The following is a 13,334-nucleotide window of genomic DNA, read 5'->3' on the forward strand; positions in this document are numbered from 1 at the left end:
CTGGAGCAAGTTGAGATTCACGAAACAAGGAGCCCAAGCCTAGGAGTCGGTTAGATTTTTTGCAGTTGCACTCTCTAAAACTTTAACATACAAGCGTTAGTAGCGCAGCCTAGGACTACAAAAGTGTCATCATTTATGAGTTAGAATCATCTTGACCAGTATCCTTTAGAAGACTAGCGTTTTGTCTTCTTAGTCACATGACGCAAAAGCTGCAGTGTCAATAGTTACATAGTTCGAAATTTCCTTGTGTGGAGTCAATGGAAGCTTGGATCCTCTTCACTGAACTTACGTGGAAGCCCTATTGAAGCGAAGATTTTCCAGCACCTAGAAATCGAATTAAAGGCAGAGTTCATATTCCCTCTTAGCTGAGCGGCAATAACACATAGTGGATCAATTCTAGACCCCTTAAAAGAATCTTAGACCCTTCAACTACATTTTAAAATAGCTTAAAGCACCAACAATGTATAGTAAACGAATTTCGTGGGTCTGTGTGGGCAAAACTAGCATTGCCAGTGAAAACATATTGTATACAGCCGTTTTTGCCTCTCACTAAGATAACTGTTACATATATATATATTTCCCTTATCTTGAATTTATCCTTTTGCCAATATCTTAATTATTGTTATTGTAATACTTCAAAAATTTAGTTTTGTATCTAAGATTGTGAAAGATTTTTAGAGATTTATAAAAAAGGTTGCTAAAGTAGTTAGTTGCCCTAGTTTTTAGTCATTTTCAGGTTAAACAAAAACTATTAAAGGGCGTGTTAGAGTCCATCGAACTAAGGGTTTGAGCTCTAACACTCAGTTCTAGGGTTCTATACGTACAAATGAGTGTATCTTAAGGAGGTGGATTGTAACACCTTAAAAATTTATTATTGTATCTAAGAATATAAGGGATTTTGGAGAACCTATAAAAAATGTTATTAAAGTGGTTAGTCGTCTTGGTTCTTGGTTTTTTTAAATTGAAACAGAAACTATTAAGAAACTGGAATGAATGCCTGAACTCAATGTGGGTCAAAGCCTTTACAACTATTCATCAAATTCCTCTCATGATCAATAACTCGCATCGTCTTTCTTCGGTCTGAGATTTCTCAAGCAGTGGCCAAAACAAGGAGTGAGGATGATCAGGTTTCGTACGTGTTCCATCTTACACAGTAGCCTGGTCATGGGGAGCCAGTGCTAGCAAAGGAGACAAGTATCCCATGTTGCAGGGTGACCGCAATGGCCGGCCACATGATCTTGGTTTTGGACCCAAAATGCCAACAAAAGAATTCTCCCGGCCGTGCCGTGAATCGCCACATTGAAAAGCAAAAGTGAAAAGAATTTTTCCATGTGACAAGCTGCAGGCTTCAGAGCCAGCTTTAGCGCAGGTCTCTGTCCCATTTCAATATTGCGGCAGACGATCGGACATTGATAAATAGTACAAAGGTAGACAGGGTAATACGTGAAAACACCAAACAGAAAAATAAAATGTTGGCCATCATGCTTAGCTGGTCTTCCTTAGCGACTCCAATGGTAAAAAACCCTCTTGCATGTACCTTTCTATCACAGTTGTTGAATTGCACACTTACAGCTTCAGTTTGTACAAAGAGTGGGCCTTAATTTGCTCTTCAAATTGCAGTTCTAGCAATCTGAAATTTGTTTCCTGTACCTTCGTTAATGTTACATGGATTTTTCTTAGTGAATGGCAAGATCTTTTCATCCGTCTTTCTGTAATTGGAACAGGATCGATCTGGTAACTGCTGCTTTCAAATCAGTGTATTTTAAGATAAGTGGTCTTAACAACTCCATCAACTAATAATTGGACCATCTAACCGTTCTTAAAGCGAGGAGGGGTCTGGTAGTGGTCACTGAACAGCGGAGACATGCATTAAAGTATTCAAGCAACAAGATTTTGGCAGATCTCACCGGCCCCGATGGATTGCCTTACTGAAGTGATCAGAAAAGCTTCCGGACAACTACGAAATCGACCTTTCACCACACCAATCTCAAGATTTCCTCCCACTCGACAGCTGAAAAAGGTGCGAATCTTCCTGATTTTTGGACTTATCTCAGTGTCGGCCGCTGATTATTTTGGAACAATTTTTCTCCTCCTCCTTTTCTTTGTGATTTGTTTCCTCTTCCCCCTCTTCATGCTAATTCTTGATCTTCTTCTTGCAGCTGCAAAAGGATCGATGTGGTAGAGATCGGAGTTATATGCTGTTGATACTACATCAACTTCTTTTAGTATAAAAAAATTCTCATAAAGAGGCGCTGCTTAGGAAAATGCTTGCCTTCGTCTGTTAAAATTCGCACTTTATGACTCCTACCGAACCAGGTGATTACCAGTTATAAAGTTGAGCATATATCGAATGACATATTTTAAGGCCTATTGTAAGAAAGCATCCTTAACTTTTTGGCTTAATGAAGAAGAATGCACATATACCCTTAAATTGTAGGGCACCCTCAAAATTTTAGCCATGCTATTCAACAGGTGGATAGAGTCCTTGTGGGGCAATATGTCCTTAAGTTGTCCTGGGGTTCAACAAATAGTTGAAAAATGGGCAAAATCTAAGCAAGTAAAATAGTCAAAAGGATATATAATTTTTCCATTCAAAAATTTTAAAAAGTTTCCGTATTTATAGCATACTAATTATGTATAGTTTTAAAGGCACTATTTTATTCCCACGTCAACTTGGCACCCGATAATCAATATTTTAAGGAACTCGTTGGGAGAACCCATAATCTTTTTAGGGGAAATATTGCCTTATTCCTGTAGTGCATTATGTTACTTTATCCTAATCCTGTCCATATGAACTGTGGAAGAAATCTTAATTGGTGTAAGCAATAAATGAAGCCCAAGAATAAAGATCAAAACGCCTCATGCCTACTTCGAGAGCTTGTGGAACGCCATTGTTATAGTTGCTGAGCTCACTCCAGACCAATAAAAGAAACGCTAATCAACATAAAGCCACCACAGTGCTGGGACAGATCCATTAAAGAGCAAAGCAAATCATGCAAGTGGCAAATTACTGATTAGCTTATGCATTCTCCTCGGTTGTGGAAAAACTCCTGAAAGGGTCCACAAGTTTCGACACTGTTTGGGAGTAGCAGCTTGTGACCGTCATGACCAAATTATAGACGGAGAGTTTGGGAGGTAATGGCGGAAGGCGTCAGCCCCACAGAAAGGCTAAAGTAAAAATTAGTTGCAGGACTGTAACTTTCGTAGCCATTAATGGAGAAAGCCTAATCCTCGTCCTCATGGAAGCAGCAGTAGAACAGTGCATTTCTTACTTTGCCGCAGAAGGTACACCTAGCTTTAGTTAATTTAAATTATTCTTCGAGTTCTTCCCGGATTTCAAATAGTTTTTATTCTGCATAGAGCTTAGAAAGTTCTAAATATAGTTGGATTAGTTCATCTGAACATGTGAGATGGCTAACACACATTTCAAAAATTCTAAACAAATCATTGAAATTTATTTACTTTTAGTATGCCAAAACAGACTCGAAATCAAAATCAATGATCAGATGGATTAATCAGTTCATTTACATCCTTGCTCTACACCCTTGGGGGATCAGGTTTCGGTTGGATTCAGCGTCTACTGAATTAGGCAAGTCGGATTCAGAACTTTCCCACACCAAATTCAGATTGTACTACTCAATCAGCCATTTATATATATCTACTGGATCTCCATCGGATCTCATTTACAAATCAGTCTTGGACTTGGATCCGTTATGAAACTGCATGTGAATCTGAATATGATTGGTAATTGAGTCCAAATATTTTTTGTCAGATCCGGCTAAACGGACATGAAATCAAATCAGGGATCATATTCAATTTCTTTACATCCTCGACGTTTTGATCATTATTTTTGCGTCGTATACCTAAACAATATATTTGCATTCTAAAGGAGGGCAGTGGCCCCGTCCATCCACCAAAGTAGGAGAGACAAATTAAGGAGAGAAAGATGGAGGAAACCAAAAGAAAATGGAAATGGGGAGGGCTCTCCATTAACTCTTTTCATGTGGTGGGATCCATAAAAACGAAATTGGATCCCGGTCCCCCTTTTACCTTAAAGAATGCTGCTATAGGAAGCGACCCCATCCTTTCTTTTTCATTCGTAAAATATACTCATCACATTATGAATTGAAATATAGCTATGTAATTGCATTAAACTCATTATTTTCATTACATGTAAAAAGTTGTGGATTTAATTAAGGCCGAATGAAAAGGATGATTCGACCTTAAATCTGCGAACCTGTGTTCAGATAGTTGGTGAAACAAACAAACTTGGCAGCCGAAATGCAACAGAAAAAGAGCACTGCCATGAAAGCATCTGTGAATTTCTCAAGTGGCCCATCTGTGTTTGCTCCACTGGTATCAATCACATTGTGAACAAGGCATTATGTGGCTCGGGAATGCTGAAATTGGTGCAGCCTTGTTTCGACGCAGGTGAGTGCCTGCAGCGCTTCCAAGACCAACACCAAACTCTCTCCCAGTCTCCTGTTTGATTATTCCCTCTGGCTCTTTCTTTTTCTGTTCATTGTCCACTTCCCTGTCAGCCCTTTTCAGAAGGAAGGAAGGATCTTTTCAATCAGCTACAGGAGTTTTCGTCTTTTGCTGACCATGCTTCCAACTCTTCCCTTCGGTCTCGTCTCCCGAAAGATGCCGGCTAGTCGGCATTTTGTTTCTGCTTGCTCATCACCCTTCGAAGTACCAGCGAGATCACAACAAGTAACATGATCGTCGAAGTTTGTATAATCTCAAAACTAAGTCGTTCTACTGATAAGGTTTATTCTCACGGAGTTTATTGCTCAAAATATTGAGCTCTCCGTACTGTTAACTGAGAATACTGATCGACATTTTTATCTTGAATCAATAAATTAAGTGACCAATATACCTTCCTGATTGATTAAGTACTGCTGCTTACTTATCTAACTCCACACCATGTGTTTTCTTAATTAAACTAATTTGGGGCTGTTTCTAAATATGTTGGAGAAATGGGTACAGCTTTCGTTTATTAGGAAGCTGTACGTGCGTGGTTGCTCAAAATTCAAGTGCATTTCTTACAGATGTTTATTTAAAAAAATTACATGTGCTTATTAAGTCCTTTTCACAAGGCAAAACAGTAAAATTTTCATTACTTGAACAGCCAACTCAATGATGATGATGATGATGCTTGTCGATTACTTATAGAAAAAATATGTTATTTTTCTCAGGAACAGGACAAGCTCAAGTTTCATAAATTTCATCTGACCACATGTTCTGCGGGACAGAATTCAGACGGGCAAAAGTAAAATATTTCAACAGGAGCTAGTTTTTGAAAAGTTTCGGGTGTTTTGGGTTTAAAATTTGTCTTGAGAAAATTTATCTTCGTTAATTCTCAGCAGATAAGAAATTCGGAAAAAAAAAAAGAAAAAAGAAAATCCAGCTTCTGCTGAGCAGGCATGAGTTTGATAGAGAAGCCAACACTTTAAAGCGCAGAGAGAGGGTCCTCTTTCAATAATTGACGACGAGCGATCGCATCTGGGCCGTCCCCATTACCATTTGGATCGAAGCCTCCGGCCGTCCATCTCTGGTTCCCATGTGACGTGCAGCGCGCCGGATCACATCTCCACCGTCCGATCCCATCCCGCCCCGACACCCCACCGCCTATATTTACCTCCCCACAACTTCACGATTCGCCGGCAAGAAAGCGAGAAACGACCCTCTCTTTCTTTCTCCGTCCCTCTCTCGGCCTCTCTCACCACCGCCGGCACCGATCCAAGATGCGGGAGATCCTGCACGTCCAGGGGGGGCAATGCGGGAACCAGATCGGGTCCAAGTTCTGGGAGGTGGTGTGTGATGAGCACGGCATCGATCCGACGGGGCGGTACACCGGCAACTCCGACCTGCAGCTCGAGCGGGTCAATGTCTACTACAACGAGGCCAGCTGCGGGCGGTTCGTGCCCCGGGCGGTGCTCATGGATCTGGAGCCGGGCACCATGGACAGCGTCCGCACCGGCCCCTACGGCAAGATCTTCCGCCCCGACAACTTCGTCTTCGGCCAGTCCGGCGCCGGCAACAACTGGGCCAAGGGCCACTACACCGAGGGCGCCGAGCTGATCGATTCCGTCCTCGACGTCGTCCGCAAGGAGGCCGAGAACTGCGATTGCCTCCAAGGTAACGCAATTCGCAATTCAATTCGCCCCTATTTCACCGGCGCCTTGATTTCGAGCTTGGATTTTCTGATTTTTTTTTTTTTTTCTGGATGTAGGGTTCCAGGTCTGCCATTCGCTGGGAGGAGGGACCGGATCGGGAATGGGGACGCTGCTGATATCCAAGATCCGGGAGGAGTACCCGGATCGGATGATGCTGACGTTCTCGGTGTTCCCGTCGCCCAAGGTGTCGGACACGGTGGTCGAGCCTTACAACGCGACGCTGTCGGTGCACCAGCTGGTGGAGAACGCGGACGAGTGCATGGTCCTGGACAACGAGGCCCTCTACGACATCTGCTTTCGCACCCTCAAGCTTACCACCCCTAGCTGTAATTACTCACTCAACCCTCTCGCTCTCTTGTCCCAGTCCCAACTGAGATCTAGGGGCGCTTTCGTAAATTAGGAAAGTCTGGCCGCACAGTCCTCAAGATCGAGTGGCCTCTCTCACTCTGATGCTTGATGACAATACTCTGCCGGGCGGAGAAAATTGGTTATTACTGGTCCCAGGTACGGGTCAGGCCTGAAATTCAGCGGATCTAGATTCTTTGCAGACCCGATGATGTCAGATTTGAATATTTGACTGGTAGAAGGCCAGCTGGAGTGCAGAGTAGAGGTCAAAATTATTCGGATTTGACTCCAATTGATTGAATCGGATTCACATTGGGGGGTTGGATCTGGTTCAGAAGTGAGAAACCTTGTCAACACTGTACCGAGTACTGACTTCACTCACCTTCTTTCATTTATTAGCCGATATAGAGCCCATGAACCACCCGTTTTTTTCTGAAAAATTTGTTACTTTTTAATTAAAGAAATAAATAGGAAATAGTTTGCTGCCGGGCGCTGATAAACCGCGTAGTTTGAGGCCTCTGATGCACGACGCTTTCTGATTTTTTACAACGTTGATGGCGACCTATAATCTAGATATCTGTGGGAGATGAAATCCGTCACCCATATGCGTTTATTGACTGTCCTTTTCTCTAGCATAATTTGAACGTTCCTTGGAGAATTACACTAGTCTTGGGCTGAAACTTGAATCAGGATGCCATGTTTCTCACCAGTAACCACCAGTTCTGCCGATCGATGTTGTTGGTAGATCCCATTTGATTTCTATTCAAACACTGAATTATAATTCGGGGATCGATCCCGTCTGAAACAATCATTTCCTGCTTTGATCTAACTTGGTCACACATGATCGATCTTGATCTCCGCTTTTTTTAATTGAAAAAGTTTCCTTGGTTGAGTTAAAATGGGCTGGGATGATGAACGAAGAGAAAAAATTGATGTGTTGCAGTTGGAGATCTGAACCATCTGATATCGGCGACGATGAGCGGGGTGACGTGCTGCCTGCGATTCCCGGGACAGCTGAACTCGGACCTGCGGAAGCTGGCGGTGAACCTCATCCCCTTCCCCCGGCTGCACTTTTTCATGGTGGGCTTCGCCCCTCTCACCTCCCGCGGGTCCCAGCAGTACCGGGCCCTCACCGTCCCGGAGCTCACCCAGCAGATGTGGGATGCCAAGAACATGATGTGCGCGGCTGACCCGAGGCACGGCCGCTACCTGACGGCGTCCGCCATGTTCAGGGGGAAGATGAGCACCAAGGAGGTGGACGAGCAGATGATCAACGTGCAGAACAAGAACTCCTCCTACTTCGTGGAGTGGATCCCCAACAACGTCAAGTCAAGCGTCTGCGACATCCCGCCCCGTGGTCTGTCCATGGCCTCCACCTTCGTCGGCAACTCCACCTCCATCCAGGAGATGTTCCGCCGGGTCAGCGAGCAATTCACCGCCATGTTTCGCCGCAAGGCTTTCCTCCACTGGTACACAGGGGAAGGGATGGACGAGATGGAGTTCACGGAGGCGGAGAGCAACATGAACGACCTCGTCTCGGAGTACCAGCAGTACCAGGACGCCACCGTCGACGACGATGGCGAGTACGAAGAGGAAGAAGAACAAATCCAGGACGAATAGGGCCGCTTCCTCCTCTCTCCCTTTTTCTCTCTCTAGAATTATTGGTGTTGTTCCATATGCATGTGCTGTCGTAAGGATCCAGTTGGGCTGTTATTTCTTTCTGGAAATTTTCTTTGGTTCGGTGTTGTTTTTTAATGGGTAGGACGTCGGTGATGAGTTGGTGCTGCTCTGTTTTCTACCTATATGGAAAAAGAAATGCATTTAATTTCTGTGCCAAAGTTTTTCTGGTCGACTGGTTTTTCATCGGATGCGGTTGTCAGTGGGGCCGCTAATATATAATTTGCTGCATCCTGAGGAGACTGAGCAGATCACTGAAACTTTTTTAGAGAGATACAAGTCCCCTACCTTGCATTTTGATGGTGGTTGTAGTTGCTCATTGGTTAGAAACATCAAGCAATATTCCGGCATTTTTTTGGTTTTTCCACGGAACAGTTCAAACCAAGCCAACTACAACTAGTAAATCAGCAAATGATTCGGATACTAATAAGTAAACATATTGAAAGCCTGATCGAATCTGGAGTGTCTGTGGAGTGGAAGGGCTTCAAGGGGACAATAAAAACTATAGAAAGTATAGCAAATGCTAAAAACTCTAGAGCAATGGCGCAAATGCAAAAGACTCGGCAGATGAATGCTCGAACTTACGCTAATGCTGACTGGTTTACTATATGTTGCTATAGACAGGTTGATATAGATATATTCATTAGGTTCATCAGTTTTGAAGAAACTTCTGAAGGGTAGTACTATAACACAACAATATTAAATAGAAAGCAGGAAAAGGAAGAGCCAGAAAGGGAGACACGAAGAATTACAGTGGTTCTGTCTATATTCAGACAACGTACTTCCATTGAAAGAGAAATTGAAATTCCATCGCATGTCAGGGTAAACCTCAATGCCAAGAAAATAATGTCTATCACCCAAAGCTTCAAGAGCAAATTCAGTATGAAGCTTTTGCACGAGTAGATGGAGGCTCCTAAGAGAGTTGCTGAATAAAGGCACGCACAAAACCATATTGAAGCACAAATAGAGAATTATCGACATGTGAAGCCGCTATATATAATTTGGGCCCAGGAGGGTAGATCATGTAGATTGTCAATAAAAAACGACCTAACAAAAAGGCATTGTTGACATCGAGTTGGTAAACCGATTGCGCCCCACAGAGTGGCTAATGTCAGAATGGTGCGAATAGCAGTCGGTTTAAAAACTGCGCTAAACTTATAGAAATAATCAATGTCTTCTAAGCATTCTGCCCTTAAGCAACTAATAGTGCCGTGAACCTTTCAAAATTGGGAATTTGACGTGAAAATTCTCTTGGAAGTGGCTTCTATTAATTTTGATTTTGAAGAACATTGGCAGCCCCTGAAATTTAATTTTGAAGAATTTTCTGAAATTCATTTAGCTAAATTTTGATTTGACTTGAATTTAATTGGAAGATTTGAAATGAAACCAGATGGTCTGAATCCATGAGTCAGAGACGATGGTGAAATCGCTTTGAATATAAGATGAATACCCAGGACTTGATATGATCCAAATCTGGAACTTAATATCATTTGAGTTCTTAACATGAAGTGATTTGGATAAGGAAACATGGATCTGGAACGACAGACAGATCGATCATGGATCATCAAAAGATTGGACGGTGAATCTTGATTGGATCATACATCATAATTGGGCATCCAAATTAAGGATAGAAGAATACTGAAATTGGGGAACACATGTCTAAGCAAAACAGTTTTGAAATAAGACACACCGGATCTCTTATAAACTATTTTCTAAAAATTTATTGCAAAATTATTAAAAAATAGCGGGATATGACTATAAATGATTGAAAATGATGGAAAACGGGTCCTAACGAGCAACACGTTCAAAAGTAGAAAAATAAAAATTTGGTAACATCAATTTTCTTGTTTCCTCGTAGATATAAATTCAGGTACAATTCAAAATAGTATCTCTAAGCTCAGTTGGAGTTGGCATGCTATAAATATTGTTTTCCAAGATTACCCTTCATATTTTTCTTGTAATGGGCCATTTACCTATCAGACATTTTTTAAAAATGTGATTCTGAATGGGTAAATGTTGGAACTTTGAATTGAAACGTAGCCATGCAGACCTCCATTCACGAGTAAAATCTAAGAGAGATGCATTGTTTTAGTTGTACGCCCTGGATGGCAACTCAAGTTTGTGTTGGTAGAACTACATTTATTTCAAACGTTTATTTTAACTCTTTAGAACTTCTTTTACTACTAGATATCAACACATGTCTGATATTGATTAAAATTTATTGAACAACAAACTTGTTTGTTCGTGCTTTTTTTAATTAAAAAAAAGAAAGAAAAAAACTTGGGGACCTCCGTTGTGGCAGACTTGAAGTATCAAGTGTAGTACTCCTGCTTTGGATCCCAACTCGTATAAATTTTGCTTCTTAAAGGTTGGATTTGATCCAGAGTAGGTAAGATAACAATGCAAGCCATGCAGAGGGACGCAATATATGTGAACAATTTTGATCCATCAAAACTTGGAAAAAAAAAAATCCCACAATGGAGAGTTTTGTTTCACACAATTTAAAGCCCTAAAAATGTAGAGGTTGGAGATATTAATTGCGGCTTCTTTGATAAATCGAAGAAGGCAAGAGCAATCTGTTGGCATCCGCATTGGAGGAGTAAATGACACCAAAGTACACTGATCTTTGAGAAGCTGATGAATGTTTTCTACTCAGTGGCAGATCCTATAATAACTGAGCGCACTTTCACACGGGGTTTAGGCCCCTAGACTACCGGAACCCAGCTCGTCTCCTAACAATTTTGGTTTCAACCCGAAAAAGACTAAGAATCAGTACAACCAACAACTTAACAACCATTTTTTTAAAAAATAAAAAATCATTGGCTAAAATAAGTGATGAAAGAGATATGGAAGGAAAAGTGAAATGAGAACTCCGCTGAACTCTTGGCTCAACTGTGCTGAACAATTTGTTAGGAACATTAGGGATCGTTTGACCACAGCGACACATAGTTATTGTCCTGTAAATTTTCCAAAAAAAAAAAAGGCACTCTTTCATGAATCTGCCTCATTTTAAACAGCAACGAGCTATTATTATTGTCAAATGGTCCCTTAAGGTTCATAGCTTTATGAATGATCAATGAAACCATGAGAGAAGCAAAAAAAAAAAAAAAAAAATGATCCGGCTCAACATTGCTCAATACCGCACATTCGCACTGAAGATGCGGCTATAACACCCTATCCAACCCAACCAGTTGCGCTTCTTATCACTTCGTACAGCTTTTTTTTGAGTGGGTGTCTGCCGATCTCTCTGTTTACTGGCTAGGATGGGATGAAAAAGAACAAAAACTTGGCATTGGCATTATTCTAGATCAAGGCAACGAGATCCATCACCATACTGTATGAAATCTATTCGGCCCTCTGGTTCGAAATGGGCCCATGAAAAGACTTGATTCCTTCCATTGGAACTTTTATCGGATAGAGCTCGCCCGGGGAAATTCATCTTGTCCATGTTAAGGCTATAATCCATCAACCTGAAGGGTTCAAATTTTTTTTTTTCGAATACTATTCACCACCAGCTCATCTTTCTTTTATGCTGACATCTTTTGTTTTTGAGATCCTTGGGGAGTCGTTTGCATATATCCTTAGAAGACCAGCTTCTAGAACGAATGCAGGAGGGCAAAGATGATTTCTCCCTATCGAGCTCCACCCAATAAAAGCTCCAATAGAGGGAAGCAAGTCCTTTCATGGACCCACTCCAAATCAGACGGCCACATAGATTTTATCCACTGTGGTGATGGATCCAAGTTTTTGATCTTTTCCATGCCATCCTAAACAGTAAACAGAGAGATCGGCATGCACCAACTCATTAAAAGCTGTATGAAGCATAGTTGAGAAATCCGGGGTGACTCAGAAGTGACCCTCGCTGAGTTAGGTTCTACCTCACCCAAACCTTGACTCGTGGCCGGATCTGCAAACGATCCGAGGTGATTCGGCCGATTCCCGAGTCATCCCAATGAGTTTGCCAACTATGGGCTCAACGACTTCTTGCTTTTTCTATCTCTCTTTTTTCCCACTCTCTTCCTTGGCTTTGCCCACAGCTATTAGCCTGTATATTATTCCCCCTACCGTTCTAAAGAAAGGGTATCATAGACTGTGCACCGGGCCAATGCTGGGTCATTCTTGATACTTCATTTTACTCTTCTGCTTCTCTCTAATCCACCTTTATGTGGTGAGTTTGAGCACACACACACACATTGTTAATATTTATGATTACAAGAGGTCCATCATTTCCATGAAGATGATGATCCGGTTTACATGTTAAGAAAGGTTTGATGTTTTTTCCATTTTGATGAAGATTTTGTATTGCAACCGCTTCCTTTCCATGTATGGGAATATATATCATGTTTAAGCTACATTCGAGCTAGCATACTATGAATATCTTTAACAATTTTTATTCATTATCCCCTTTTGGTTAACACATTAATGATTGTTTGGTGTTCTTTCTACTTTGACGAAGATTGTTTATTGCTACTGATTCCTCTCCATGTATGGCAATGCCGTGTGCAGGCTAGCTTTGAGCTGGCTTGCTCTGACTATCCTTAACAATGCTAATTCGTCATCCCCTTTTGGTTTACGTATAAAGAAATGTTTGTTGTTCTTTCCGGTAGGTCCAGCCAGGTGTGGTGGACCTACCGGACTCAGTTCTGGGCTTCTAAGCTTACGCACTACTTTAACCTAGGCATATGCGACATTAAACTTAGGATTATAAAGAAATAATGCACATTTGGAAAATGGATAGTTTTACCCATTGCACAGAAACTAAGGTCAGCAGGCTGTGTGGGTAAGCTAACCAACCACATGGTGGGCTCGGTGAAGTTCCAGGCACAAGCCAAATTTCATGTCACAATTCTATCATTTCCCTTTCAAAAAAACATTTCTCTAAATTGAGTCATGAAGGGAATAGGCAAACTGGATATTTAGGGCTCGCCAAATCAAACTGCACTTAGAAATGCTCTGAAGAAGAGCATCTGATCTTAAATCAGCAAAGAAATTGAAAAATTAATGTCAGGATTGATATAAAAAAAGAAGATCATAAGTTGAGTTATGCACTAAGTGACATGTGAATATGTAGAATTGTAATTAAACTTAATCTGAGAATAATGAACTCAAACTGATTTAAATATACTCAGATGA

General features: G+C 41.5%; 1 protein-coding gene across 1 annotated transcript; it reads left to right on the top strand.

Moving 5' to 3' along the window:
* The first annotated feature begins 5,642 nt into the window (after positions 1-5,642).
* Positions 5,643-8,362, top strand: LOC116262114 (tubulin beta-4 chain). Its single transcript, XM_031641208.2, has 3 exons — positions 5,643-6,141; positions 6,236-6,505; positions 7,468-8,362. Exons 1-3 carry the CDS (start codon positions 5,748-5,750, stop codon positions 8,142-8,144), a joined length of 1,341 nt encoding a protein of 446 aa, XP_031497068.1. The 5' UTR covers positions 5,643-5,747; the 3' UTR covers positions 8,145-8,362.
* The last annotated feature ends 4,972 nt before the right edge of the window (positions 8,363-13,334 follow it).

The sequence above is a fragment of the Nymphaea colorata genome, chromosome 10, assembly GCF_008831285.2.
Source record: "Nymphaea colorata isolate Beijing-Zhang1983 chromosome 10, ASM883128v2, whole genome shotgun sequence".
NCBI lineage: Eukaryota > Viridiplantae > Streptophyta > Magnoliopsida > Nymphaeales > Nymphaeaceae > Nymphaea > Nymphaea colorata.

Excerpts from the sequence above, each read along its gene's own strand:
- LOC116262114 (XM_031641208.2), top strand. The coding sequence starts at position 5,748 with ATGCGGGAGATCCTGCACGTCCAGGGGGGGCAATGCGGGAACCAGATC. Across the intron at positions 6,142-6,235 it reads GAACTGCGATTGCCTCCAAG|GGTTCCAGGTCTGCCATTCG; the intron begins GTAACGCAATTC and ends TTCTGGATGTAG. Across the intron at positions 6,506-7,467 it reads CAAGCTTACCACCCCTAGCT|TTGGAGATCTGAACCATCTG; the intron begins GTAATTACTCAC and ends GATGTGTTGCAG.